The 26,828-nt window shown below is 44.6% G+C and overlaps 4 protein-coding genes across 5 annotated transcripts in view; 2 read left to right on the top strand and 2 right to left on the bottom strand.

Moving 5' to 3' along the window:
• The first annotated feature begins 514 nt into the window (after nucleotides 1-514).
• Nucleotides 515-3,878, top strand: reeld1 (reeler domain containing 1). The gene is made up of 5 exons (XM_088295041.1): nucleotides 515-568; nucleotides 743-951; nucleotides 1,041-1,317; nucleotides 1,394-1,542; nucleotides 1,623-3,878. Exons 2-5 carry the CDS (start codon nucleotides 744-746, stop codon nucleotides 3,497-3,499), a joined length of 2,511 nt encoding a protein of 836 aa, XP_088151167.1. The 5' UTR covers nucleotides 515-568; nucleotide 743; the 3' UTR covers nucleotides 3,500-3,878.
• Nucleotides 3,530-7,836, bottom strand: slc10a7 (solute carrier family 10 member 7). Its single transcript, XM_088295042.1, has 12 exons — nucleotides 7,513-7,836; nucleotides 6,846-6,928; nucleotides 6,647-6,783; nucleotides 6,296-6,371; nucleotides 6,186-6,224; nucleotides 6,079-6,114; nucleotides 5,630-5,713; nucleotides 5,398-5,563; nucleotides 4,567-4,618; nucleotides 4,418-4,491; nucleotides 4,205-4,350; nucleotides 3,530-4,093 (listed from the first exon to the last, which is right to left on the bottom strand). The coding sequence occupies exons 1-12, from the start codon at nucleotides 7,610-7,612 to the stop codon at nucleotides 4,067-4,069; spliced, it is 1,020 nt and encodes a 339-aa protein (XP_088151168.1). The 5' UTR covers nucleotides 7,613-7,836; the 3' UTR covers nucleotides 3,530-4,066.
• Nucleotides 7,837-8,893: 1,057 nt separating this feature from the next.
• ttc29 (tetratricopeptide repeat domain 29) lies at nucleotides 8,894-15,261 on the bottom strand. Of its 2 annotated transcripts, XM_088294305.1 has the most exons (12): nucleotides 15,227-15,261; nucleotides 13,084-13,266; nucleotides 12,878-12,937; nucleotides 12,726-12,785; nucleotides 12,208-12,371; nucleotides 11,962-12,141; nucleotides 10,559-10,771; nucleotides 10,405-10,490; nucleotides 10,241-10,332; nucleotides 10,054-10,177; nucleotides 9,892-9,981; nucleotides 8,894-9,208 (listed from the first exon to the last, which is right to left on the bottom strand). In XM_088294305.1, the coding sequence occupies exons 2-12, from the start codon at nucleotides 13,137-13,139 to the stop codon at nucleotides 9,053-9,055; spliced, it is 1,281 nt and encodes a 426-aa protein (XP_088150431.1). In that variant the 5' UTR covers nucleotides 13,140-13,266; nucleotides 15,227-15,261; the 3' UTR covers nucleotides 8,894-9,052. The 2 variants fall into 2 exon arrangements, with proteins under 2 accessions (XP_088150431.1, XP_088150430.1); XM_088294304.1 differs by lacking the exon at nucleotides 15,227-15,261 and having other exon boundaries at nucleotides 13,084-13,479.
• A 3,052-nt stretch (nucleotides 15,262-18,313) lies between these two features.
• Nucleotides 18,314-26,828, top strand: part of LOC148338992 (transcription factor COE1-like) — a 46,346-nt gene continuing 37,831 nt past the window's right edge. The window contains exons 1-5 of the mRNA XM_088293513.1: nucleotides 18,314-18,594; nucleotides 23,513-23,669; nucleotides 23,901-23,964; nucleotides 24,631-24,686; nucleotides 25,676-25,749. Of these exons, the coding sequence (XP_088149639.1) occupies nucleotides 18,461-18,594; nucleotides 23,513-23,669; nucleotides 23,901-23,964; nucleotides 24,631-24,686; nucleotides 25,676-25,749 (485 nt within the window). The 5' untranslated portion in view covers nucleotides 18,314-18,460. The remainder of the gene's footprint in view (nucleotides 18,595-23,512; nucleotides 23,670-23,900; nucleotides 23,965-24,630; nucleotides 24,687-25,675; nucleotides 25,750-26,828) is intronic.

Here is a 26,828-nt window from a genome sequence, read left to right as displayed (position 1 = left end):
CTCAACCTTTTTTCTGCCGCGGACCGCCTCATACTAGTCCATAACTTTAGCGAAGTGGCAACCATTTCGTAAAACGTACATGGTCTGTTTGTTTTTTTTGTTTTTACTCATTTTGCTATTTTGTAGCTTTAATATTAGCAGAACGCAACAGAGACAAAGACTCGAATAATAAATAAACCAGAAGTACAGCAAGTTTTTTTTTTTCTCATTTGTGCGGCCCGGTCCGAAGTGGCCCGCGGACCAGTGCTGACCTGCAGCCCAGAGGTTGGGGACCACTGTTTTAGACAACATAGAGGACAAAAAAAAAAATCTAATTTCTTTACGCAACGTAATGTCTGTATCCTTTCAAGCGTCTTTAACAGGCTGTTTATTGAAATCATCACTGGAGGTCGTGCTCAGAAGTACAACCAGCAAATCTAGTCACGGTAGATCTATGTCAACCCCCCCCTGCGCACCCCCTGACTTCAAAGCCCCCCCCCCTCCCAAAATTCTTCCAAATGTGACGCGCTTCTTCACACACTTGCTCTCACACATCTGCAGTGCAACACTGAGAAGACATCCGCGCAAGGTAGGAACAAACAACGTCATCGCTTTCTTGTTAGATTGACTTATACTTGCTAAATATATGTTGACATTATCCCAAGAGCAGTCAAACGACTTTGATTTAGGCATAAAATGAAAAGTCGACATGAATTCAATTTTGCTCCATTCAGTTGATGAATTCCTTTTGATTTCCCGTCAGGATGCAGTCCTGCCTGCTTTATTTGGGGACAACCGTGATCTTGTCATGCGTCGCCCCGCCGGTAGCTGCGTTCTCGCGCGGTGCGGGTCCTGCTTCATGCCAGACGATGAGTCCGGGTCACATTCGGGCCCAACCTCAGGACCCGCAGCAGACCCACGTCACTATTCGTACGTCGGTGCGCTCATATCTGCCCGGGCAGCTGGTTACAGGTAGTATTGATCATTCTCTTGGGGACGTTCACCAGCGGATGATGATGAAACAATAGTCCAAAGTCTCAACCAAGATCCTTCATCCGCAGTGACAGTCCGAAGCTCTCGGGACTTCATGGGTTTCCTACTCCAGGCCCGCAGTGGTGAAGATTCCGAAGCCATGGTCGGAGTCGCAGGCGGGGCAGGGTCCCCTGCAGAGGGTCCGGTTCTGGTGGGCGGCTCCTGGACCCTGACTCCGCCCGGGACCCACACACTGCGCTGCCTGTCGGAGGGCGACACGCTGACTCACTCGGACAAACAGCTGAAGCGAAACCTGTCGTTTGTGTGGAGGGCTCCTGATGCACCCGTGGGAGACATTCGCTTCTAGTGAGACCAAAATCCACACCCACAAAGTTTACACATTTTTGACAGACTACCCAGCATTCATTCTTTGTCCTTTCAGTATCACAGTGGTTCAGTCCTACTTTGTTTACTGGGCGGGGATTAAGTCTGCAGTCTTGCGTGATGAGAGTCAAAGTCTTTGGACAACAGGAGCCGAGACACAAAGAGCAGTTTTTGGTCTCCATGGTGGGAATTTTACTCCGATGCCAGGTACAAACATAAAGAGCATGAATCTTCACTTGTATTGTCATGACTAACATTTTTTTTTTGCTTTCATTTCTGGCCTCAAGCACCATTGAACAAACCCAGTCAAGCCACCAGTCCCGCTTCTTTCGGAAAAAGAGGCGTGACACCCAAAAAGGTCTGGAGCAGCACCGTGAGTCCAGGGCCGCTTGGAGGACACCAACAGGGCCAGGGGCTCGGAAAGAAGAACTATTCACTTCTTCAAAATCCAAGTGGTCCTCCGAATGACAGCTCCTCGGACTTTGGATCTCTGTCTGAAGAGTCAGGCAGCGATCCTTACTCATCGCACCTTCCTTTCATCGCCCCGCTCCCACCGGATGAAGGCACTTCAGCGCCCTCTTTTCAGTTTCACTCCCTCGACTCCCTCCAACATAGGAAGGACGCAAAAACAAAGACGTTGACACCAAATCCACGAAAGCCTCCAGAAAACCAGAGCCTCCTGAACGCGAGCCCCTCGGTGCCAACATCTTCTAAACCAAACCAGTCTATCTTTTTGCTTCATTCACGGTCAAAGACTGACATCGCAAGTTCTTCCACGCAGACAATTATCCACGCCATACAATTTTTGTCAACTCCTCGGCGGTCTGGAAGCCAAATGTTTCTTCTCCACCCCCATCCAAAGCCTGAGGACAAACCATTCGACTTCAGAGATGAACCGACGCATCCTCCCACTACCTCTCGTCATACGCTGCTGCACAATTTTGTGTCTCAATCTCAGCAACAAGTGAGCGGCACCTCAAAAAATCTTTGGTCCGTAAAAGAAGTTGAAGGGCCAAGAACTCGACCCCAACCATGGTCCAAAGCCCATCCGCAAACGGGGCCACCCTTCACTCAACCGTCAGTTTCACCGAGAAGATTCAATGCTTTGCTTTTCACGACAAAGACTGAACATGCTTCCCCGTCCACGTTGGTGAAAAGCACGAGCGGATCCGATTCCTCCGGTGTTATCGTTCAATCTTCACCGAGCCGCGATGCTCGTTTTGACGTCTCTAAACACACCGCCAAACATCCATCGTTCACACGTTCCTCCATCCGTGAGAAAATCTCTCCTGTTTTTTCCGCTCTCCTGAAACCTTCCAAGTCTACGCTTCCTAAAACAATCTCGCCCATTCGCTCCTCCTCTTCCCAAACTGCCTCCTCAACATTTCTCGCAAATAACTCCGTCAACTCTCCATCATCAGCCACGTTACATCCTCACGGTCCATTCAGTACTTCTTCCATCCCAGGAAACAAAAATTCCAGCTCATCTTCTACCACGGCTAGTTCTCCTGCCGTTCGATCCTCACCCTCATTCTCGACCAAACTATCCCTTCCTTTAAGTTCTCACACTCCTTCTCCCATTTCCACCTCGGTGGGATCATTATCTTTAATTTTGGCAGCCTCTTCTTCATCCCAAACAACATCCTTGCATCCGGGACCGTCTCCAGCTCCACGACGCTCTCTCGACAACCGACCCTCGATACCTCCCGTACCTCTGCCATCCCAAAAACAGATTGCATCATCTCACCCCAGACAAACGTATAATCCGTCAACCTCCAGCCGCAAACGTCAATCCAACATCGGGGAAGAACTAAAACCAAAACCGGATTCCAAGCTTCCCTTTAATCCCTCGAAAACTCCAAGCATGGAGGGCAAGTATCCCGACATCGTGCCCAGGCACAGCTCTTGGGAGTTGGGAATGCTGCTGGGCTGCTCGGCCGGCCTGGGGATGGCGCTGGTGGTCGGCGTGCGCTACGTATATAGACAGGCGTGTGGGAAACGCACCGAGGTGACGCTCCACGACCGCGAGAGAGAATACGGGAGAGGCGAGCGAGGGATGATCCACGTTCAGGAGTGTGGCGATTTGGTCCGAGTCCGTCGAATCCGAGAGAACAGCTTGGTGCTTCTGGCCGAGTACGACATATTGGCGTCGCCGGGAGACTGACGTGCAAATCCCGTGTGAGAAACAAGACAGTTTAAGATACTCATTTATTTCCTTTTCTGAAAATAGATGAACATTTCAGATTAGTTCTGTAAACGCGTGATTGAAAAGACAGCGTGGCAAAAAAATCACAGCGCCACTAAAAGTAGAAAGTCTTTGGTTTTAGGTGAGCAAAATGCTTGAACGTTCACAGCGTCGGACACATGAAAAAAAAAGTCTCGTTCATGTTAAGTCGTCATCACTTGGATTAAAAAAATTAAGGCTACACGTTATAATAAATACAACATATTTTGTAACAAAGTTTGCATTTCCAGTCAGTGGAAGCTGGAAATGTGAGTAGAAAATATAGAAAAGCCAATAAAGCGAGAATGGTCCCAGGAACACCACATCATGTTCTTCATCAAATATAAAATATGTACCTTTGCTTTTGTTAAATAAAGAAGAATAAAGGTTTTTTGTTTATTGCCTTTGTGGGGGGCGGCGCCAAGGCAGCAGTTGGTCCTCGAGTCCGCTGGTGATTGGTCACACTCGGTAAGGCACAAGATCAAACTCTGCGATTCGCTCACTTCCTCAGACGGGTTGCAGGCTCGGCATCAGCTGGAACCACACGCAAGTGAAATTTGATGGATGTGACAAAAAAAAGAAGCTAATAACAATCAAGTTGAATCGTATTAAGTCCGGCAGAAACACATGAAGAGGCGAGCTCACCTTCTGCCGGCTGGTCATCCAGCTGCGGATGGTCGGCACCAGCACGGATCCGAGGAGGATCTGGGCCGGGTGGTAGACAAGCAAGGGGACGGAAATGAGCGACAGATGCTTGTAGCCTGCGAACACGATCTTCAGCATGGGGATACCTGCACACCCGCAACACATAACGTTAATCAACTGCAGCCGCATCTTGCGATGACCGTAAATGCGTACCTAGCGTTAGCGACTTGTGCGTTGAGCAGAAGATGATGGCCACCGTGTCGCCGGGACTAAATCCTGAGCCGGCCCTGCGGATAAAATAAGAAGTTGGACGAACGACGCAGAGTCACTTTGAAGACGGACAGAATGAGAATGTCACTCACCTGCTGGAAAGTCCAAAAGTGAGCAGCATAAAAGTCAGCTGGATGGAGAAAACTGCAAGGAAAACAGGAGGATCACATCATCTTCTCAGGCGAACCAGAACGTGACTTAACGGAGCAGTAGCAGAAATACAGAAGAAACGCCCCCATGCACAACAAAACAGATATAAAGCTTCTCTTCAGTCTCCCTCGTTGTTGGGAATGTGTGTGTACTTGCTAGGGCTGGGCGATATGGCTGACAACTATATCGTCATGTCATATCGATCGATATCGATATATATCAAATTATTATTATTATATATTTTTTTTCCCAATTGAAAATAAAAAAGGGAAAATGTCAGAATTTTATTTTAAAACAACATTTAACCTTCAAAATGAACTTGAAAAAAAGTCCAACACTGTGTTCAGTATATTAAATACAAAATTATTTAATTTTTATTTATTTGAACAAGCCGCTTTGTTGAAGGCTCGTAGTGTCATCTTAAAATAAATTCAATTAAAAAAAATTGTAATTTCATTCCAAAGTTATTTCAAAATTGAAATAACTTGAGTGTCATCGGCTTAATTATTACGTATGATTCGTCAAGTTGGCCAGAAAACTCGACTTTTCGCCACCCGTTGTTTTTTTTGTTTTGAGTCACGCTAGCTCAGCGGCACATGCGTGAGCCTCAGGTTGTATTTCCTACGAGTTGGGCTGTGATAGGTTGAAATCTGCTCCGTTTTTTTTTTTTTTTGGGATCAATAATTTATCGACACAATTTACTATTGATATCAATCACCTAACTATCGCGATACATATCAATATCAAATTATCGGCACAATCCAAGTACTTACTGATGAGGACGACTACGAGCAGGCTGGTGGGGTCCAGCTCCATGTTGGCGTTGCTGAAGGTGTCGCAGAAAGTGCTGTAGATGATCATGAGGAGGACGGCACTGCTGACGGCGCCAAATGGAGGCTTTCGGCGCTCCAGGCACTCCCGCAGGAAGCGGCGGCACACCTGTGGGGCGGATACCGTGAAAACAGTGTAAACACCGTGTCCCGCGCCAACGAGGTTTCTTCATACCTGACCCACGATGAGCGGCACCACCACCGTCATGAAGAGCTGAGAGAAGATTGAGCCAAAAGACACGGACGATGAGGAGCCCAGCTGGAGGAAACATTTCGAAACGCCACTTTTTAGCCTTGTGACCACGGTCGTAATTAAAAATACACTCTGAAATGATCTTGTTTCTTTATGATTTTTTTTTATTTTGATTAGGGACGACAGAGGACTAATTACTTGCCATATCTCAAGGTATGGTACCTCGTAAAGGCTACCAATAGCAGCCATCAATATTTAAGGAAAAAAATACAAAAACTGCTATTGAGTAAGTCCTCCTCGCCAGTAGTTGGCGCTACAATGTGGCAGTTTGACACATTGTTGAGCGATCATGTGCATCAAAAGCAAAAGACTTCATTCACAATTATTTGCCATTGTGTTAATTTAAATTTTATGTGTCAGGTGCGACTTACAAAGAGCAGAAGCAAGGTCGGCGTCACCACGATACCCTGCACAACACAAAAAGACGGTTACATAGCGCTTGACAATCGAGACAAGCGCCACGCCACTTGAACTTTACCAGGAAGCTCCCCAATGCAGAGTTGAAGATGGCAGCCGCCTGGCAACACAAACTCAATCAGTCACCATGGCAACGACACGTCGTTTCTCACCTCGCCAGGTGCGTCTTACCTCGTTACCACCGACTGCTTTAGTGAGAATGACGGCCGAGGAGACCGGAGGCGGCATGCAGCTCACAGTCTGTAACCTAGGCAACGACACCTCGAGATGAGGACCATGCTGCCTACAAAGCTAGGATGCCTTGAATGCAATAGATGATTTTTTTTTTTTTACAGTTTCTCTACATCGCGGATTTTCACCGAGCGAAGTGAGTCTGGAACCTTTGCCTGCAATGAATGGGGTGCACTTTACACGCGCCCCCCTTAATAGCTAGCCATGAATGAGACTTTTGTGAGTACTTTCAGGTAAGGTCAACAGTGTTTAGATAAAAGCCTTCCTTTATCCATTCACATGCAGTCTTACCCTCTGAGCAGCCATTCGTCGATGGTGGTCAGCGCCAGCACTCTAACCAGCAGCCAAATGGTCAGCGGGAAAACGACCAGCGTGAAGGACTGAACGAAGAGGTGAAGGCGCACGTGGAGTAAGGCGCTGGTCAACTCCTGCAAAGACAATACATTTGCAATTCCAGGTCTTGTTTCGCAGTGTCATCAGGGGATGTCACCTCTGTCTTCAGAGAGAGGCCGCTGTTGAAGAAGATCAGTGAGACGGCGAGATACGAGATGGTGATCTCTGGCTTCAGCGGGCCTGAGGCAGACAAGACAGACTTTGAGGGAAGAGTGGTCACTCGGGTAACCATGCCACATTTCTTCATCCCGTTTGACAATGCAAGCAGCAAGGTAACACGTAACATTCAGTAGCAGGTTATCTTACCTTCACGAGAAAAGATGTAATGCACCACAGTCGCTGAACGCATCAATCTGTAGCTCTTATCATCCAGGATGATAAACGTGTTTGCTTTGACCAATTACCAACGCGATAAAAAGTCACCTTATCGTCACCACGAGACACTTTCGCTGGCTGTGATGTAGTGAGAGAAGTGTGTGTTGACATTAGGGCAAAATGCAACGTGTCACAAAACACGCAGATGGCACGTCTACCTTCAATTTGTTGATTCTCTTATTATGTATGTTCCCTAATGATATGCATAACGAATGGTTCGGATTTTAACTCGCCTTCGGCGCAAACCACGCAAACATTTGAACGGATTTGCAACCGTGTGTACATATTAAAACATACATGACATGCGTGACCAAAGTAGCCACGTCTGCAAGCTGAGCTGTCCCATAAGATGATGCGGACGTCGTAACATATGGACATCCTAGTCTCACCTCCTTTGACACCGAAGCTGGGCTGCACTTTAGCCGTCAATATCACCAGTACAATCCCAATGATGAACCATTCCTTTCGTATCGTGGCCAGCAGACCCATGTTTCAGCGCCGGCCTCTTCCGGATCACCCGGCGGGCCACTGAAACACTGAACGGCCAGCAAAGACTCCTTTTTGCCGGTCTTCTTGTCCACGAGAAGTCCGCTTCACAAGAGTTCCTTGTTGTGATGTCAAGAGTTCCCCCACCGGAGCTTTTTTCTTGTTCCTCATACCAATGGCGGGTGGCAAACAACTCCAGGAACGCAACACTGCCACCTCTCGGTTAAAGTGTGCATCGCGCTGCTTCTGGCGGCGTGTTCGTTGTTCCTGCGCGTTTCTTTCTTCCCTCTTTATGGAAGTCAACTGTTGAGATATGCATATCCTAATTGGATAAAATCTGATATTAACTACTGAAGTTTCTCTACAATAATGTAAATCTACCGAACAAATACAAGATTAGATGTATAAAACAAATAAACAAAAAATAAAACAAAGCTCAAGGTTACTTCCTGATTATAAATCAGTCTTCTGGTCCGAATAGCTTTGGGCTTCAAAGCAAATCTTACATAGTCCAGAGACATTGAAAATAGGATTTTCAATACATCAAAATTGGGTCGTCTATTTGCAAATTTTACACAGTGAATATGAAGCTTCGCCAAAATTAAGAAGGTTGACAATATATATCTTGTCCAAACCCAGTTTGTCCAAATTAAATAGCCTAAAAGGGCATGTCTGAAATTTATTCTCATTGAAGGTTCAATTTTCGAATTGATAAAAATTCTTCAAGTCAGATCAAAAGATGTGCATATAAATAAAATAAATGGGATATTGTTTCCGCTTCATTTGAACAAAACAAACATGTTGAGTCAATGTCAATTTTACATTTTTGCAGCTCTATTTTTCCAGGACAATGAAATATTTTGAAAGTAACCTCACACTTTGTTTCTAATTAAGTATTTCCAAGCGCTGGACTTTTTAATCCCTTTTATTTATAAAACATGGAAAAATGCTAGCAATATTATATCATGTTTGAGTACATATTTACTTTCCTGTTTAAATATTTGTGATTGTTATTAGAGCGAGGCCATTCATGTGGGCGAAGCTGAATAAAGAAGCAGGTGAACACTGTCCTGCCGTTTTGGTTCATTTTAGCAAGAAAACAGCAGAAAAATGTTGCACAAATAAACAAAATTGTCCGTTATTTATTCATTTATCCATTCATTATTATATTTTTATTATTATTTATTAATGTTATTTTCTCACCCAATTATTTTTTAGAATTTTCTTTTTTTCATTTTTAAATTCTTAAAAGTCTGGAGGCTCAGATGTGTGTTTGGTCTGCCCACGGGGATGACATTCTGGCTTCCAGGAAACTGACGTACTCGTAAATGGGCTAAAAAAACACACGTTTGCGGTTTGGTGTGGATGCAATTTTCTTTCCAGCATGGAAAGGGGGAAATATTTGGTTCCAAAATAAAAAGCCTGGCTACGTGTAGACAAGAGCTAATAGTCGCACACGCCAGCATTGTCGCTGGTCTCATGGAGTCCTCTTGACACTTTCCAGGCCAGAAGTCGTGACAGGCCGACCGGTGAGGTGGACTCCACGTCCGCACTGTACTTTCCAACAATGCAGCGAGTGTGAGCACTGGCCAGCGACACCTGACGGACACAAAAAAGGAGGCAGAAGTATGCACACGCTTGTAGAATTGCAGATACTTTTGTGAAGGAAAGACTCAAGTAAAAGTACATGTACTCGTTCAACTCCTGAAGTAAAAATAAAAAAGTACATTCTGAAATGAATTGTTCTGTGATGTCCCTCCAGGCCACCAGGGGCAGTGCTAAAAGCAATGATTATATGTTTGTGCAAGTGCTCGATGAAAACATCATTACAATACAATACAATACAACTTTATTTCTATAGCGTATTTCATAACAACTAGAGCTGTAACACAGCACTTTCCATATGGTTTAATATAAATTTGCATGAAATTAGAACACAAATTAAAGCATAAACACTGGCCCAACATAATCAATAAATCATGATCATATTCTTCACATTGATGTCATATTATATCCGAATTTTAGGTTGGAGTTTTTGTCCAATCAGAATTCAGCTAGCTCGTGTTGCCACATAAACATATATACAATAGATACCAGATTAGTGACCCCAAGTGACTCAAGGCATCTATAAAAATCCGTGGCATTTGATATTCATTTTTGTACGGCACTTGCACAAAAATATAATCGGTGCTTTCAGCAGTGCGCCTGGCAGTCATTCGGGATTCATAGAACCATAGTTGCATGAGGTACATAACCGTCGGTATATTGCACTGATAACATACCTGAGCCTTCTGCACCAAAGTCACGTCTCCGATGTCACAGGCCACGTTGTAACCTTGAAGCAAGCTCTCGCGAGCTCGATCATACTGCCTCTGCGGGGAAGGGAGGGAGACAACATGCAACATCAACTTGTGTATAAATGTGTGTGTTTGTGTGTGAGGTACCCTGTTGGTGTAAACGTTGCCCAGACATAGGCATGCATCGACGAGGTGGTGATGGAGGCTCTTGCTGCGCGAGATGTCAACTAACGTTTCCAAAAGTTGGATGGTGTTGTTGATGTTTCCCTTGCTGAAACACAAACACATCGTTGTCATTGTGAAAGGCTAGCCGATGTGATTTTCAGAAGCGTACCTTTCACATAACTTGGCCACGGCCTTGTAGGCTTTTCCCAGGCCGTCGAAATCCTCCGTGGTGCTGCAGATGTGCATGGAGGTGTTGAGGAACTACAAAAAAAAAGAGACAACTCACTCTCGCACTCATTTCAGACCGACACTTTCGGGCATTCGCACGCACACCTGCTCAGATGTGTCGTAGTCGCTGACACTGTAGTAGGCAAGTCCGAGCTGATAGGCGGCTTCGCCTTCGATGTATTTGTTTTCAGCTGCAACAGGACACGTCTCGTTTTACGAGCGGGACGATGGCAAGCGCGTGCGGCGGGGGTGGACTCACACTCGGTGGCGGTGGTGTAGCCGATGTGGAGGAGCTCGAGAGCCTCGTCGGCATCGCCGGCTTTGATGCGAGCGTCCGCCTGCCGGCTGTAGATGGACCACAGGCTCTCGCGGGCTCGGCGCGGCAAGGAACGACCGGATGAGTCCAGCCAACCGCCTTCGTCGGCCATCCGCACGCACATTTCGGCCTGCTGCCTCGCCTTGTCCAGCTGGCCTGCTCGTGCATGTCAATCCACTTTTTTTTTAAGGGATTACGTGAATAATGGCAAATAATATCAGTCAAGAATGAAGAAGGTGAATTTGAAAGCAGTATTGGTCAGGTATAGAGAGAGGGAATGATAAAAGGTTGTTGAAACGAACGAAGGAAGGTCGGAGGGAATGAAGGAGGTCAGGAAGGAAAATAGAAAAGCAAAGCAGGAAATGTTATAAGGATACATTTATTAAAAAAAATCTGATGTGATGGGGGAAGTTGAAAGAAGGAAGGAGGGAAGGAAATCACAACAGCAAATTTAAGGGAAGGATTGCATGAATAAAAAAACAGGTCTGAGTGGAGGATGACGGAAAGGAAGGAATGAAGGCGGGAAGGAAGTAAGGAATCAGGAGGGAAGAAAGCATGGGTAAGCAAGGGAAGAAAGGGTGTAAAGAGGCATGAATCAAAAAACAGGTGTGAATGAAGGAAGGAAGTTGAGTTGGGATGAAGGAAGGAAGGATGGCAAAAAGAATAAGGAAGGTGTAAGAAGGAAAGGAAGAAAAAATGTATGAGGGAAACAATGGATGTTGGGAAGGAAAAAAGAAAAAGAAGATGGTCGGGATGGAAGACAGAAATTAAGGTTTAAGGTAAGAAAGGTTAAAGGCAGAAAGGAAGGCGGGAAAGGAAGTAGGGAAGGAAAGAAGGAAGCCAGGAAGGAAGGAAGGAAGGAACGGACAGACGAATGAAGGAACAAACGAACAAGGAAGGAAGGAAAGAAGGAAGGAAGGAAGGAAGAAAGAAAGGAACGGACAGACGAATGAAGGAACGAACAAACAAGGAAGGAAGGAAGGAGGTCAGGAGGCCCGAGATGGAAGAAAGGAAGGTGGTCAGGTTAGAATGCGGAAAAGAAGGGTTAAGCTAAGGAACAAAGGATGAAGGGCAGCAGAAAGAAGGAGGTGGAGGGAAGGAACAAAAGTAAGTTCAAGCGAAAGTGGGAAGGGCGAAAGGGGAAGGTAAGAGTCAAGGAAGGAGGTCAGGAAGGAAGGCACAAAAGAAGGTTCAAGCTAAGGAAAAAAAAAGATTGAAGCAATTCAGAAATGAAGGAGGGAAGGGAGGAAGGAACGAAAGTAAGTTCAAGCGAAGGAAGGAAAGTAGGAAGGCAGAAAGGGGGAGGTATGAGGCAAGGAAGGCAGTCACGAAGGAAGTACACACACCTTGCTGCAAGTAGAGCTCGGCGAGGCAGGCCCGACCCTCGGTGGCGTGCCTCCTGCAGCCGTCCTCCTGCGCGTCGGTGCACGTGTGGTAGAAGTGCAAGCTGAGCCAAAGGTCCTCCAACTCCGCTGTGAAGTAGGCGCCCAAATGAAGGCGCTGCTCGTACGCCGCCGGCCAGCGACCTGTTGCAAACAATCGTTAGGCGAGTCCGTCCCTCTAAAAGTCCGGCGTCACAAGTGCTTCCGTACCGTCTCGTTGAGCCTGCTCAGCGCGGCTCAGATGCAGACCGATGCTCTCCATTTTGGAGTGCTGCTCCTCCAGCGGCGTCTGAAGACTAAGAGCCGAGTTGATCTCGGCCGCCTCCCTGCGCTCCTGATCCAAGCGCAGCAGGAGGAAGAGCTCCGAGAAGGACCTGGAACACAGCGGCGACTGCACAATTACAACCTCAATTCCAATATCTGACGACGAGGCGCTCTGAAGTGGCCACGGGCCTACAAAAATGAAAAATAAATCACATGTCCTAGCTCGTGTGCCTTTCTCTGCACGCTCATAGCGAGGCGCTCTATTGCAGCCTTACCAGCCCGAAATCCTTGTCTGCTTGTCTACGGCTATCAAGTCAGACAACAATTCTGTTTATTGAACAACTTAGCTTTTGAGTTCACCTCCCCAAATAACGTTGGAATTTTTTCAGCCTGTAACTGGTTGGTCAGAGAAAGTGTTCTGCGAGCATGAACACATGAAGACATGGAATATTCGCGTAAACTACCTGTGGAAGCCATGTTGAATGAGGCCCACACAGATGTTCTGCTTCCGACTGTTGATGTACCTGCGGGAAGGGACACATGTCGACAAGTCGATTGAATGCTTAACAAAGTGACGGAGTGGAAACAAAATGGTAACCATGGCGACCCAACTTACTTTGCAATATCTACCTTGGAGAGACTCTGCGATGATTTATCGGTAGTTTGGGCAGACTTCCTACAAAGTACATATAAAATGTTCCATTCTCTCATTTGGGATAGAGTTTTACAATACTTATTAGTCGACTATTTAAAAAAAAAAAAAACATCAATGAGTTGTTGAACATAAATGATTTCCAGGCCAATTCTGCATTTGTAGCTTACTTGCTTTTTTGCCTCCTGAGCCGCGCAGACACTCCCGGTAGTGCGCTACCTTCCATTCTTGGCTGTCAATCAACTCAGAAGAGGAGGATGGAAGGGACAAGGCAAAAAATGAGGTAAGGGGAGAAGGAAGGAGGTCAGAAAGGAAACTTAATAAAGAGTTCAAAAACAAAAGAAGAGAAGCAACTGTAGAAAAATAGATAAGATGGGGGGGTGGAGTGCAGTAAAGCAACATTTAGGCCACCATTCACAGTATAGTAATTCCAGAAGAAAAGCACAGAGCTGCAGTTCGCAAAGTGGACTCAGTACACGTTAGTTACAGTTGATATCGGACTTATTGCATTTTGTTCCCTCTCTCGAAACTGTGCTAACCTAAATTAGGATCTTAAGTCCGCTTGTTGTGGCTACCACGACGTGCAGTAGGCGCCTCCCTTCGCGAATTTCGGCAGCTACGACGTCACCAAGGAGCTGTTTTCGCTCAGCTGGCTATGTTACCATGGCAACGCACGCCTTCACGCCACAACTATCTCCATGGAAACAAAGGCTGTTTGTCAACATGTGGTTCAGCCGATATCACTAGTTGATGTCAATCAAAAGTGGGGATCCTTGTATTTCGCACAACTCTAAGTAGAAGTAACCATGCAGCAGGGAGTGCAGACCTGATTAATGACGTGTACTAGTAATTTACTACATTTTACTGTCTGATTTTTACGTCATCTCACCCTACTCCCGCAGAGCGCAATTCGAGGCGTGGCTCGACCTGGACTGCGCGCACATGAATTGTCCAAGTCTATGCACTTTAACCATAAGGGAGTGCGTCCTCTGCTGGGGACAAGTGGTACTACGTCTTTTGACCAAAGCCGTCGCACTCAGTGGCCGAGACATTCAGAACCAACATCAACTACGCCCTTTTAGGGACCCCTGAAAATGATTTTACAAGCTGGATTTACAAGCAAATGTCATTTCCTACCACTACAAAAGTTCATAGCCCCGCCCATTTCAGGAATTAGTTAATACGCTCACCATTCTCTGGAAATGTTGTTTATACATAATAATAAATATTTCACAATTTCTGTCTTTCACAAAGATCAATGTCATTGCTTTTCACCCTTGAAACCAAATATATGGGAACAAAAATGCAGTGAAATTAGATTAGACGTGAAAACCCGTAGCGCCCCCCCCCCGGGTCCCTTTTTTTGCATTTATTACTATATATCTTATTTGATCTGTTATTAATTATTATTTTTTGTGGAAATTTATTGAAGGTTGTCCGTTAAGTTTTCTGTCTTACAATATTAACAACGTACTGTACCAATATGTTTTGTACATTCGAAAGGGATTTATTTTTTTTAAAGTTCATAGCTCCGCCCCATCTGAGTCCATAAAGTATTCATAAATAAGCGTCACGTCATACGAGGACGCATCTTTAAAACCACCGAGGAATTTGTTCAACAAAAAAGAAAAAAAGATTTCCTTAGAATTAGCGCATGCGTTCTGCAACCCAAATGTCAGTTTCATTCCCGCACAAGTTGACAACGTCTGACGTCACGCGGATGAGGAACCCAACTCACACGTACACACACGCGCACCCACACGTCTAACTCTAACACAAATTCGTACACGCACTTGCAAACACGCGCTCACTCTCACTCAAACACTTACACTGTCACACGCACCCAATAAATCAATAAATTATCGCTGAATTTGAGCAAAGCAAAGTTGAATATTCATTCAGTATTCAAAGTTGATTAAATCACTCAACATGCTGAAATAGAAAGAGACAAAATGTCTGGCTTGGTGAAAGCTACCTACAGTGTCATGTTAAAACCAAAATGTTGAATGTTACTGGAGCTATTCTTTGAAAAACTAAGGCTGTCTTGAACACCAAATTATTTTAGATAATTTATAACTCACTATTACTTCCGCACATGACAGACAGTGTTGAGCAGGATAACTCAATATAAACAAACGCCAATTAGAACATACAAAGAATTAACAGAGCTAAATAATCAACTAAGCCATTATTCATTGAATTAAAAACGTTGAAATTGTATGACTCAGTCGAAATCTAAATTGTGTATGATGTACAAAGTACAAAATTGAGTGTGTCACAGTAATCAGAAGCTGTTAGAAAAGAGAGACTTACAAGACGATGCGGATGCATATGTAGATTCATAAAAAAAAAAAAAAAAAAAAAAAAATTGCATTACTGTCACATTAGCGCGGTAGCTATTACGTCACTTCCTCCTATGCCCCGAGAAGCCGCCGCGGTAACAGCGGTTGATCGTTTACGTTTCTCCTGCCGAACAATGCCGTGGTTCACTCGAGTTGCAATATTGTTTGTATATCGTGTGAAATATTTCTTTATAAAATATTTCCATGTTTTCCCTCCGACACTTAACCACCTTTTGATTCCCAAAGCAGGGGAACAATCACGTGACGTCTTCGGGAGGCACGCGCGACACGGAAGGATGATCCTTGCAAAAGTAGCAGTAAAATAATGTTATTTTATTTGTTTTTTTAATTATCACATCACATCTAGCAAGCCAATCACATCCAGTTGTAGAGTAGTTTCGTGCAGTCGTTATGACTCCAGCGCCATTGTGTACGTCTGTCAAGTGAGTGAGTACTCCAAATAAGAATTAAGTCTATATTTTATTATCTGTGGCGTCGCTGTATTGTGTTGCCGTTTCTGTGACTTATTTAGCTTTGGCGACGATTTGATTGACAGCTCTCTTTGAAGTTTGCTACGTACGTTTACGATGGAGTGTCTTAAAAAGAAGTTGTGGATACTAATGTAGTCTTTTCTGTGAGTAGGGGACATTTTTAGTTGTTCACTCAAGAATGGTGCTCTTAATGACATGTTATGCACTTTCTCGGTGAGTTCTGCAATAAATTCAGCGATGGGCGCCGCCATTATGCGCCGTCGGCCGCCATTACGCGACGTCAGCGGCTGTTTTGCCAGCCATAAATTATGTTCAATTAGAGTCCATAGTTTCATGTTTTCCCCAACATTTTAAGTTGTTGTATAACTTATGTGGCGTTCACAGATACGAATGTGTCTGTCAACAGTTAGGTTCCTGCTTATTTATCATTTGACAAAGATGTGTGCCGTTTAGTATTGCAGTATTTTTACATGTGTGATATTACAAGTCAGTCCTCCGGGACTGGTCTGGTGTAGCGATATCAATTGGGTTATTTTATATTGTTTTAAATAGTTTTAAATATGGTATACTGGTAGAAATGTATGCATATTTGAAATAAACTTTATTCTTTAATGTCACTGTCAATCAGTCAATTAATTGTTGCACCTCTAAATAATTATAATGATGATGTGAAATTATGAATTAATTTCTGCTAATTTCTCATGCCCTCATATTCCTGTTCCTAACATGTGGCCTCCTTGATGTAGTTCTCGCTACAGCCACAAGATGACGCCCTTCTCCTTTTTTCATCCGTATCTAGCTCACCTCAAATGAAAACCATACTTCAATTTTTTCTTTGGGTGTTGTTGCTTCGTTGTTGAGGACACTGATGGCGAAAAGTCAGAAAAGTGCAACTCAACCAACATGGGACCTTCGTAACCTTTAGCAGAGTATTTGACAAAAAAGTACAAATCAGACCAAACAAAGAGCACGGGTTGTTTCTTGAAGTCAGATGTCCCGTGTGACATTTATTGTCACCCAATGCGCAACACTGTACATGTATGATGACATCACTCGCCAAGAAATCAACATTTGGAATCAAAACTTAGTCACTGTTGTCACATTGCGCTCGACGCTCGAAAAATATGAATATTTCATGAAGTGCGTGAAAGACGCACACGTCTTTTGTTTCATTCAACACATTCTCGCGCTTTTTCAAATCATTCGAACAACGAGAATGCGTCCTATAGAAAAGTTTAGAAATTCGCTTGATTTGAAAGTGAAAGTTTCTCTTTCTGTCACACGAAATTTGACCTCTGCACTTGTCCCGTCACAGTGAGGCGACAGTATTCCTGGCACCCGTTGAAGCAGGGTGCTGCTGCTCAAGTGTCCGGGGAGCAGCTTGGGATATCGGTGTCTTACTCAAGGACACTGCAACCATGTGCCCGGGGATGGTCTTGAATCAAGGAACCTACGGTGGCAAATGTCCACTTCCTCTCCACTAGACTGCATAAAATTCAATTTCCTGTCAACGTGGTATTATCCAAAGCTCACTTCCTGTCCATAAAGTCCACTTTCTGTCTCTTTTCGATGAAGGTCTTGAAGTTGTTAGGTTGGGGTGCATGAAGATGTCACGTTCATCGGCAACTTTAATGTCAAATGATTTGACGTTGCATTTTTTGACCTTTTTAATACTTTTTGAGACTCTCTGCCTTGCACGTGACATTTCTTGGTGTGTGTGCAACCACAGCCAGGCTGTGATGTCAGAGGAGCCGACATTCAAACAGCATGACCGGAACACATTTGTCCCGTAACCCTCGTCCCGCCGTACGTCAGATCAATAAATTCTACTTCCTGTTCACCCTCATTCCACTGCTGACCCACTTCCGGTCAAAACAGATTCCACTTGTCCTCAAAGTTAACTCGATTCCACTTCCTGTCGTTTTCCACCATGCTGGTGTTGAAGGAGTCAACTTGTTCGTGTGCTATTTTTTGCAGTGTGCACGGCCATGCGGACCGCGAGCAGCCTGCGACGTCCAATGGGAGGCAGGGATGGCGCTAGTATTCAAATGAGGCGACCATATATGGGCTGGAGCGCACGCCCCCTCGGGGTCCCGCGGGAGATCCGAGCGTCCGTCCCGGAAAATGAGGAAGAAGAGGAGGAAGGAGCTCACCCCCAGGGATGCGGTGTAAGGGGGAGGCAGAGGGTGCGGTGGGTGGGGTGTGGATGTGTTAGCGCCAATCCGCCTTGCCCCCCCCTTCCCTTACACGCCCCCTCCCCACACCTCCTCCTCTCTGTGGCTTAGTGGACCTCCTTTTGAAGGCGAGCGTTGTTCTATCAAAGCTTGTTTCTGTCTTTGGACTTTTCCTCTGGCTGCCGGTCGCCTTTATCCAGGCTCTCCTGACTGGTGCCCCTTTCCCCCAGCCCCCCTCACCGGCACACAACGCTTGCCCCGTCGAACACCCCCCCCCCTCCTTCTTGGGTCCTCTGGGATGCCCCGCCGCTCGGCTCCCACCGCCCCCCTCCTCCTCGTCCAAGTTGGCGCTGTGGAGCGTTGAAGCTCTCAAAGATCTCCATCATCGCTCCGGAGGGATCGCACCTTCCGGACTCTGGCGTGGATCGGGACCCCCTCGTTTGGGGAACGTCCCTCCGGTGTGCCCCTCCCCGTCCCTCACCGTCGTCATCCAGGTGCGTGACGGATTACTCCGGGTCCTCCTGGTGCGGGTCGGCGGCGATGTTCTCCATCCAGGACGGCCTCCCGCGGGGGGGTCTCACCATGAAGGAGGAGCCGCTTCCCACCGGCATGACCCCCGTGCGGTCCTGGATGGCCGGCGCCGGGATCCTCGACGCCAACACGGCCGCGCAGAGGTCAGGCATGCGTGCATGCACGCGACATTTCAAATGATTTGCTGCTTTCTTACTTTTTGTCCCGTTGCCAACGTCGCCGTCGTTTTTAGCAGCATGCGACACGACCAAGCAACGTTGCGATTGCATGACTTCAAACACGAAAACCTCGCTGCGACTCAAAAAGGCGGTCAAATGGTCCAAAAGTACTGCTAGTTAAATTTATAGTCACTGTCGACAAATGACAAGTGAGTCTTTGTGATAAAAAGTCTCAAATGATATTTAATCTATTGTGTGTTTGATTGTCACTGAGTGGCAATACTTTCAAAAAAAGAAATTCAAATCATTATATGCATGAAATCATTTTTGTAAATCCACCTGAGCTCCTTTAAAGGATTCCTCTCATACAAACCTTTACATCATCGTTGTACAATTAAAAGGAAACAAAGTGGTGTCGTTAAAGCAAATATAGTAATACAAGCCTATAAAAAAATATAAGGAAAAAAAAAAGTAAATAAAATCATGATGTGAAAACAAACTCTGATCGTTCATAGTCGAAGTCAAATTAATCCAGTTTATCGTTTTAGTTACTTTGAATTAAAAAGATCACATGTATTTTCGTTCCTATTTTTTGTGCATTAGAAGATACTTTTTGAAAACATTGGAATAAAAATGTGCAAGTCTTATTTTGAATTTTAGTGATAAAATCACGTTCAACAAATGCCGACTCTTAATAATTTGTACAAATGTGTGTACAGTAAAATACACTTGCTAAAATGCATGTATATTTATAGACATGTATTGATTTTGTAAATGTTTACATGCACATATGTATGAAAAATATGCGAGTAAATATATTATAGATTTATGTGCATTTTTATATTATTATACTACGTGTGTGCGTGTCTGCGTGTGTGTGTGTGAGAGAGAGAAGGCGAGAGAACACTCTCAGTCCCAGTTGACAATTTTCAAATAAAAAGTCCTTTATTATGAATAATTCATAAGACCTCTCGTCATAATAGAAACGATAAATGCCATTAAATGTCTCTCTCTTTCACACACACGCGCACACAAATACAAAACATGCATGTAATCTAGCGCGTGTGACTTTAACGAAAACATTCATTTTAGTATTTTATAATGCTATCACTAAATATTTGATAGATTTTAACCGCATATTTCATTGATAAACACAAAATACATTTGGAATATTTCTTATTGTTGTGCAAATTATCAAAAGAATCATCGACCTTTAAAAAAAAAAAAAAAAAAAAATCACAATCGACTTCATGAGAAACCAGCGACTCAATGATCAAAAAGCTCTAGCAAAAAAAAAAAAAAAATCCCCAGAATCCAAATTGACAATGTCGCCTCAGTCATGAGGACCGGGACGTCGTCGACTTTTTTTCCTCCGACAGCATTCCCACTTTTACGCTTACACACACTTGCTGACAAGGCTCCACTTGTGCGCCATTGTCACGTTGGCTTCAAAACCAAACCTCTTTTTCTGGAACGCACGTACTTAATCGTTATCGTGACCAGTGGGTCACATGACTAGCACGTTAATGATTGTAAATGGGCGTGCGGGCGTTAACGCCCACCCGGCTGAACTTGAACACCCGACACCTAGGCCCTTACGTTGAAAAGAGACGTTTCCGCGGCCAGCGTGCATCTCATTATCTGACTGGGACAAGCCGCAAGGGTTGCGTGAACACGCACATCGCCCGCTTGGGTGAGTTGTTTTGAGAGGAGGAACAAAATAAAAAGCCGCTTGTACCCTGCACGTGTCACACTTTTCATCATCGGGCAATTTAGCGGCAGGCCTTGCTTCACGAGACAAAAAGTACTGCAGAGTATTGTACAGTCTACAATGTCAAGTAGTTGTGCGAATATTGAGTGAATCATTTGGAGCTCATGTAAAAAATGACATATTGTCAAAGTTATGTAAAGGAATGCAAATAACATCAAATTGTGGAAGTCATAAGTAAATGCAGCAAAATAGTGTCAGACCTGTATAATAGTTATTATAATATAAATAATGTCCCGTAATTGAAAGATTGTAAAGAAGTGTATAAAAAAAAAAAACGGGACTCTTAAGTGTTGTCAACTAAATATTGTGAAGCAGTGTAGTTAGTGTAAGTCTCAACGAATACATCACGGCAGGTCATGGAAAGGATGAAAGTGTTTTGAAAAGTAATCCGAGGATTGCGCAATAGTGTCAATAATGTCAAGCGGTGCAAAGTCGTGGAAATATTGGAAGTCGTCTCAATGATGTATTGATTATAACGTCAAGCACAATAGCCGCACCGTGTAAATGATGCTGTGCAAAGCAAAAGGAAAGTAGAAAAGTCGTGACAAATAGCGTTAATCCAAAAATGAAAGACATCAAAACGTCCTGCAAGTCGTCCAAAAATCATTTCAGTGCTGCAAAGTTTGCTCAAAAACGTCAAGCAGTGCTGTAAAACCACAATACATTTGACCGTAGTGGTAGTCCGCTGTGGCTTTCTGGTGGCAGTGGTGTCAGGGAGTGTGCGCGTGTGTCTTTGTGTGCGTGTGTGTGTGTGTGCGCGTGTGTGTGTTAATGGAGCGTGTCATTCCTAATTAGGACACGCCCCTCACTAGAGTGGCCGCGGTCATGCTGCAATTAACAACTAATGACTCTTTGGACTGCACACACTAACGCACACACACACACACCATACACACACACACACGTACGCGTGTAAGGAGACGTTTGACATCAAGATTCCAGAGCACTGTTTGTCTGCACGCTGCCTCGGTTTCACTTGAGTGGTTGAGTCCAGCTTGAATTGGTGTCATTGCATTTGTTGTGTTTGAATAAATTTTTTTTTTTTGTGTTAGAATTTTTTTTTTTTGTGTGTGTGTTTCAATTCATTTGTTGTGCGTTCAAATCCAAATATGTGTTAAAATTCATTTTTGTGCCATTAAGTGGTAATTTTGCTGTTTCAACAAATTTGTTACTCGTTTAATTTCAATTCTTGGGCGCTCATATCCAATCTTGTTTAATTTTTTTGCATGTCCAAATTCGTTTTTGTGTGTTTTCACAAGTTGTGTTAATTTTTAGTTTAAATTTTTAGTTTAAATTTTACAGTTAAAAAAAGTGGCTTTTTTTTTTTTCTTTTTTTTCAATTGCGGCAAACACAAATGAGGCAAGTACTTCTGTGCATGTGTGTGTGTATGCGTGTGTGCTAACATTTATGCTAGCGTGCGTGTGTGTGCAAAGGTCAGGTCCACTTTAATCGATGGCCTGGGGACTCGGGCGACGTCCCAAACGTGAATAAAGAGCAGCGTGGCGCCGCGACACGTCTTTTGCTTCGCAATCAAATCTGCGGCATGACAACAAGCAGCAACGTCACGCGTTGCTCAACAATCTATCAACTTAATCCAATTTTGTCCGTATTAAGTCTTTTTTATTTTTTTATTTTCACACTAATCTTGGATGTCCTTTTATCAGGTCAATTGTGTTGGAAATGCACTTTTTTCGAGGCCTTCACTTTGGTTAAAATCGCCTGCCGCGTGAGACGGCTCAATTTCTCATGCATATTCAGCATGTCAGCAAGCTTTGCTCTGATTGGTTCTCTGTTCTCCCTAATTGGATACGGAAAGCAGCTTTCCTTTGCGTGGCGGTTGCCGGGGTTTGTGGGCATCTTTGTTGCGTGGGAATTTAGTGGATCACGGGTGCTGCGCTGTCAGGCGGTACGCGGTGGCACGCGGCTAACTCGCAAATCCGAACAACTCGCCAAGTTTTTGTTGATGGTGTAGAAATGTCGATACCTTCTAATGAACATGTAATATTAAAATCAGCTTTGTTGTGATTGGCTGGCTGTTGTGTTAAACATGAATATGATGGAAATTAACGTTGCGGTTGTCTTGCCTCAATCCCGCCCACACCCCCACTCGCCCTGGATGAAATAATAATTTATACATTTATATTTATTATTATTATTTGCATTTCATTTATGTTTGCACAATAGACCCCCACTATTGGCGTTTTACAAGCCCCAAAGATTCTTTCAAAATTTTGGGATGTTTCAATGCCACTTTTTTTCAGGCGATAGCAGTGCCGATATCTCTAGTACTGGGGTGTCAAACATACGCCCCTAGGGCCAGATCAGGCCCGCAAACGGGTCTAATCTGGCCCGTGAGGAAATTTGAAAATGATCAAAAATTTGAAAATGTGAGAAAATTATTTGATTCAACCGCATATTTTGATTGTGACTTTTTCTTACCACTGGCTATTTGGGCGTCATTGTATTTATTTATTGCTTGGTTGTTATACAAAACGTGTATTTTATAAAAACATTTCAAATGTATTTTTTATGGATTTATTTAATACGTTGCATTATATTTACAGTTGACCAGGACAGCATGCAAATAGCGCTATTCTGCATATTTACGGCCATTGCTTTTCGTTATCAATCATACATTTACTGGTTCGGCCCACTTTTTTTTTCCTCCATGTGGCCCCTGAGCTAAAATCAGTTTGACCCCCCCTGCTCTAGTACTTTTTTTTTTTTTTTTTAGTATATACTTGTTCCTTTAACGTGACAAAATAAAATTGTGCGCAACGACTTTCCTTTCTGAAGCAGATGACGATGAGGCGATACAGTATAGCGCCAACTACAGCTGAGGAGGACTTACTCCATGACAAAGCCTACCGGTGGCTGATATGTTAAAATAACAAACAGGGAGAGACGGAAGGAAAAAAATCCCGGGGGGGTGACATTTTTAAATTCCTAATTCGCGCATGCCAAATTGCCAGAGAAGGCCGTCTGTCCAACATTTGTGATTAGAGGCCACATCAGGTTTGTTGTTGGTGTTTGGAGGAGGCTGCAATGTATTGATGCCACTTGCATTAATTTCAGCGGGCCAGGATGACCATTGCTTTGGTTTACGATTTGTGTGTGTTTGTGTGTGTTAGCGGCGTGGGTCTGGCTCGCGCGCACTTCGAGAAGCAGCCGCCGTCCAACCTGAGGAAGTCCAACTTCTTCCATTTCGTCCTGGCGCTCTACGACCGCCAAGGGCAGCCCGTCGAGATCGAGAGGACGTCCTACCTCGACTTTGTCGAGAAAGACAAGGTGCGTGCGTGCATGCGAGCAAAACGACGCAACACAACACAACAAACCCACAACATGGTTTTTTTGTGCTGTGTTGTTGACGTTTTGCTCATGTTGCGCTCCATCGAATTTGTCATTTTGTGCAGTTGAGTATATGTTGTGCTTTTGTATTGTTGTGCGGACGTTTTTGTGTTATGCTCGTGCAATGTTCTGCGTTTATTTTGACGTTGCTTAGTGTGTTTTTGTGTACAGGAGTACAATGGGGAGAAGACCAACAACGGGATTCATTACAGGTTACAACTTCTCTACAGTAACGGTGAGCACGTCAACGTGCGCGCGCACACGCACACACACACACGCTCATCGATTGAAGGCTGGCACACACTGGCAACATGGCCGCCGCGGAGTAGGCCACTCGGCCAATTAGAGCAGCCGGCTGCCAACATAAGCGCATCCCGTGTCAAACGCGACACCTCTTGACTGACATGAGTGAAATGATTGACAAGTGACGGACTCTGTTCACGTTAGCTTAACAATCAGCAAACATAACATTCAAGCGCCATGGAAAAGAAAAGAAAAGTTCAGAATCATGTTACGTGATATATTTCACGTTTTAACGTAAAATGTGAAATTTTGCACATTCAAAATGCGATGAATTTCACCTTTTAACTAACTTCTAAATCTACAATGTCAAAAAAACAAATAAAAAGCCTCTCGACTGAAATTACGACCATCTGGGCCTTCCGCCATCAAGTGGAAGAGCGTTGAATTGTTCTGCCTGTCACTGCATTTTTAAACTCCTAAATGAGGGATCATTTCTGGAGCAATGAAGTGAAATTCTCTTTCCCACAGAACACTATTTGGGATTCACTGATCAATATTTCTCGTATTTCATTTGAAAAGTGGAACAAGAACAATGTAACAGATTGAACACGTAAAAATATGAACACTGTCACTCATGTTCCGTTGCTGTGTGTTGCAGGCATCAGGACAGAGCAAGACCTGTACGTACGCCTCATCGACTCCATGACCAAGCAGGTGAGACTGACGCGCCATCATGACATCACAAATGCATCTTCCACATCCGCTTTTAATAAAGTGAACCCCCAATTATTGTGGTGCCTTACACAAGATGAAAAAATGTCTTATCCCTTTAAATTCTCCTGAAGCTTCAACATATTCAAACACATTTGAACCTATTAAGAGAAATGATTGAAGTGGCTCTTTCGTCCCTCCCACCCTCCCAAAAAATGACTTCACAGTTTGCGACATTGCGTGCGCTGGCAAAGTCGAAACGCCATGTAAAGGCCTTGGCTGTACTTGATTATTTATCATCGTCTCCTCATTAAGCAATCATCATAACCTGCCTGACTCATTTTTATTGTGGTCATAAACTTGAGCAGCTACTCACTAACACACACACGAGGGCGCGCACACGAGCGCGCACATACCGGCGGCGCTGTCGGCATGTCAGCCATCGATTGTTGAAGTGGGAGACACAGCGGCCGCCATGGAGCGGATCAATAATCTTCATGTGGCACCGCGCGACACGCTGGAGACCGCGTTCCGCGCCCGCCCGCACGCGCGCACACACACACACACGCACCCCCGCACAAACACACGTTCCCAATGCTGACAGACAGGTCGACTGGAGTCGCCACCGCCAATCGATGAAAGCACCTTAGAAACCCCCCAGTGAATCCGCTTCATTGACTACCAGTTAAACAACCTCTCACTGTGCATGTGTGTGTGCATGTATGTGTGTGTGTGGACACTTGTGTGCCTGCACGTATGAATGAATTTATGCTTATAGTTTATATATATATATATATATATATATATATATATTTTTTTTTTTTTTTTAATTATATTTATTTAATTTATATATTATCATATACTGTGTTTGTTCCCAGTTGACAGAAATCTCCCGGTTTCACAATGTTCCGACAAATTTGTCGCTCAAACTATTAATGTTGTGACAACTCTTTACAACTATTGTGTCTGTGTGCGTGTGTGTGTGTTGTCAGGCCATTTTGTACGAAGGACAAGACAAGAATCCGGAAATGTGTCGCGTTCTGCTCACTCATGAGATCATGTGCAGGTACGACTCTTTTTCACGCTCCTTCCCTGAGACGGTGTGTGTGTGCATATTGTGAATGTGCGTGAGTGTGCGTGTGCACGCCTGTGTGTATGAGTGACAAACAGCAGCTGTTGTCTGTCTTTATGGTGTTGATTCACCAATCAACACGTTTGCTCCAACTCGTTAATGCTCATTTACTGCTCCAGCGCAAGAATCACGCACGAACACACACATACACGCAATGCACACAGGTGGCTGTGCGTGTGTGTCCATGTAAGTCAGACAAACCCAACACAAGGGGTGTGTGTGCGTGTGTGGGGGTGTGTGTTCCTGTGTGTGAGACTTCAAGTTGTGTGTGAAGGCGTCACCACGGCAACAAATGCTACAAACCTCAGCAATAGCACTCATGAGTGTCAGATGCTAACTTTGACCTCTGACCACTGTGACTGGCTACTGTGCCAGTTGCAGGCTGAACCTCAGAGCGACCCACCCAATACACACACCTGCCCAAAGGCATAAAACACACTGCGTGGTGGCCACACCTGGCCAAGTCTTGGTGGGCGTGAACGTTCCCCGCTTAGCAGGTGTTGCCAGCTGCGACCGTTCAAACATGCAAGTGTGCATGTGCCTGTTTGCGTATGAGTTTGTGCGTGTGTGTGTGTGTGTGGGGGGGTGCACTTGTGAGTGTGAATGTACGATATGTGTGAGAGCTCAATATTCGTGTCTGGTAAAAGGTGTGTCATAAAATCTACAAGGGGCGGGTTGGAAACGTGGTATTTTCGCAGACGCCATGGTTAGAATTTGCGCCGTTGTGGGTGTGAACACAACAAACTTTGGCACCACAGTCTTTGATATGGCGGAAGCAGAAATAGATTTGCTGGAGTCTATACAGGACTTCTAGGGTGCAAAGTACGTTCATGAGGAATTGCAAGCAGACGTCACAATTTGTCTTGCTGCACATCCAATCAAATTCACTAGACTCCATTTACGCTACCTGTGGCAATATTTCGATGTGCTAACAGCTTGGGTTACTTTCAGCCATCAAATTGTCATGTATGCCAGAGACGTATAAAAGAAAATGTCCTCGGTCCGCCAGAATT

Source organism: Idiotropiscis lumnitzeri, chromosome 4 (assembly GCF_059441095.1).
Source record: "Idiotropiscis lumnitzeri isolate Australia: NSW breed Sydney's pygmy pipehorse chromosome 4, RoL_Ilum_1.0, whole genome shotgun sequence".
NCBI classification, from domain to species: domain Eukaryota; kingdom Metazoa; phylum Chordata; class Actinopteri; order Syngnathiformes; family Syngnathidae; genus Idiotropiscis; species Idiotropiscis lumnitzeri.
The sequence above is the reverse complement of the archived record's forward strand: the minus strand, read 5'-3'. Positions and strand labels throughout refer to the sequence as shown.

What these genes read in the sequence shown, in the direction of transcription:
- reeld1 (XM_088295041.1), top strand. Translation starts at nt 744, where the DNA reads ATGCAGTCCTGCCTGCTTTATTTGGGGACAACCGTGATCTTGTCATGC. An exon ending in GCCCGGGCAGCTGGTTACAG is followed by an intron (nt 952 to 1,040) that starts GTAGTATTGATC and finishes CTTCATCCGCAG; the next exon opens with TGACAGTCCGAAGCTCTCGG. An exon ending in GAATTTTACTCCGATGCCAG is followed by an intron (nt 1,543 to 1,622) that starts GTACAAACATAA and finishes TCTGGCCTCAAG; the next exon opens with CACCATTGAACAAACCCAGT.
- slc10a7 (XM_088295042.1), bottom strand. Translation starts at nt 7,612, where the DNA reads ATGGGTCTGCTGGCCACGATACGAAAGGAATGGTTCATCATTGGGATT. An exon ending in CTGCATTGGGGAGCTTCCTG is followed by an intron (nt 6,115 to 6,185) that starts GTAAAGTTCAAG and finishes TGTGTTGTGCAG; the next exon opens with GGTATCGTGGTGACGCCGAC. An exon ending in GCACAAGTCGCTAACGCTAG is followed by an intron (nt 4,351 to 4,417) that starts GTACGCATTTAC and finishes GCGGGTGTGCAG; the next exon opens with GTATCCCCATGCTGAAGATC.
- ttc29 (XM_088294305.1), bottom strand. Translation starts at nt 13,139, where the DNA reads ATGGAAGGTAGCGCACTACCGGGAGTGTCTGCGCGGCTCAGGAGGCAA. An exon ending in TCCAAGGTAGATATTGCAAA is followed by an intron (nt 12,786 to 12,877) that starts GTAAGTTGGGTC and finishes CCCTTCCCGCAG; the next exon opens with GTACATCAACAGTCGGAAGC. An exon ending in CTACACCACCGCCACCGAGT is followed by an intron (nt 10,491 to 10,558) that starts GTGAGTCCACCC and finishes GTCCTGTTGCAG; the next exon opens with CTGAAAACAAATACATCGAA.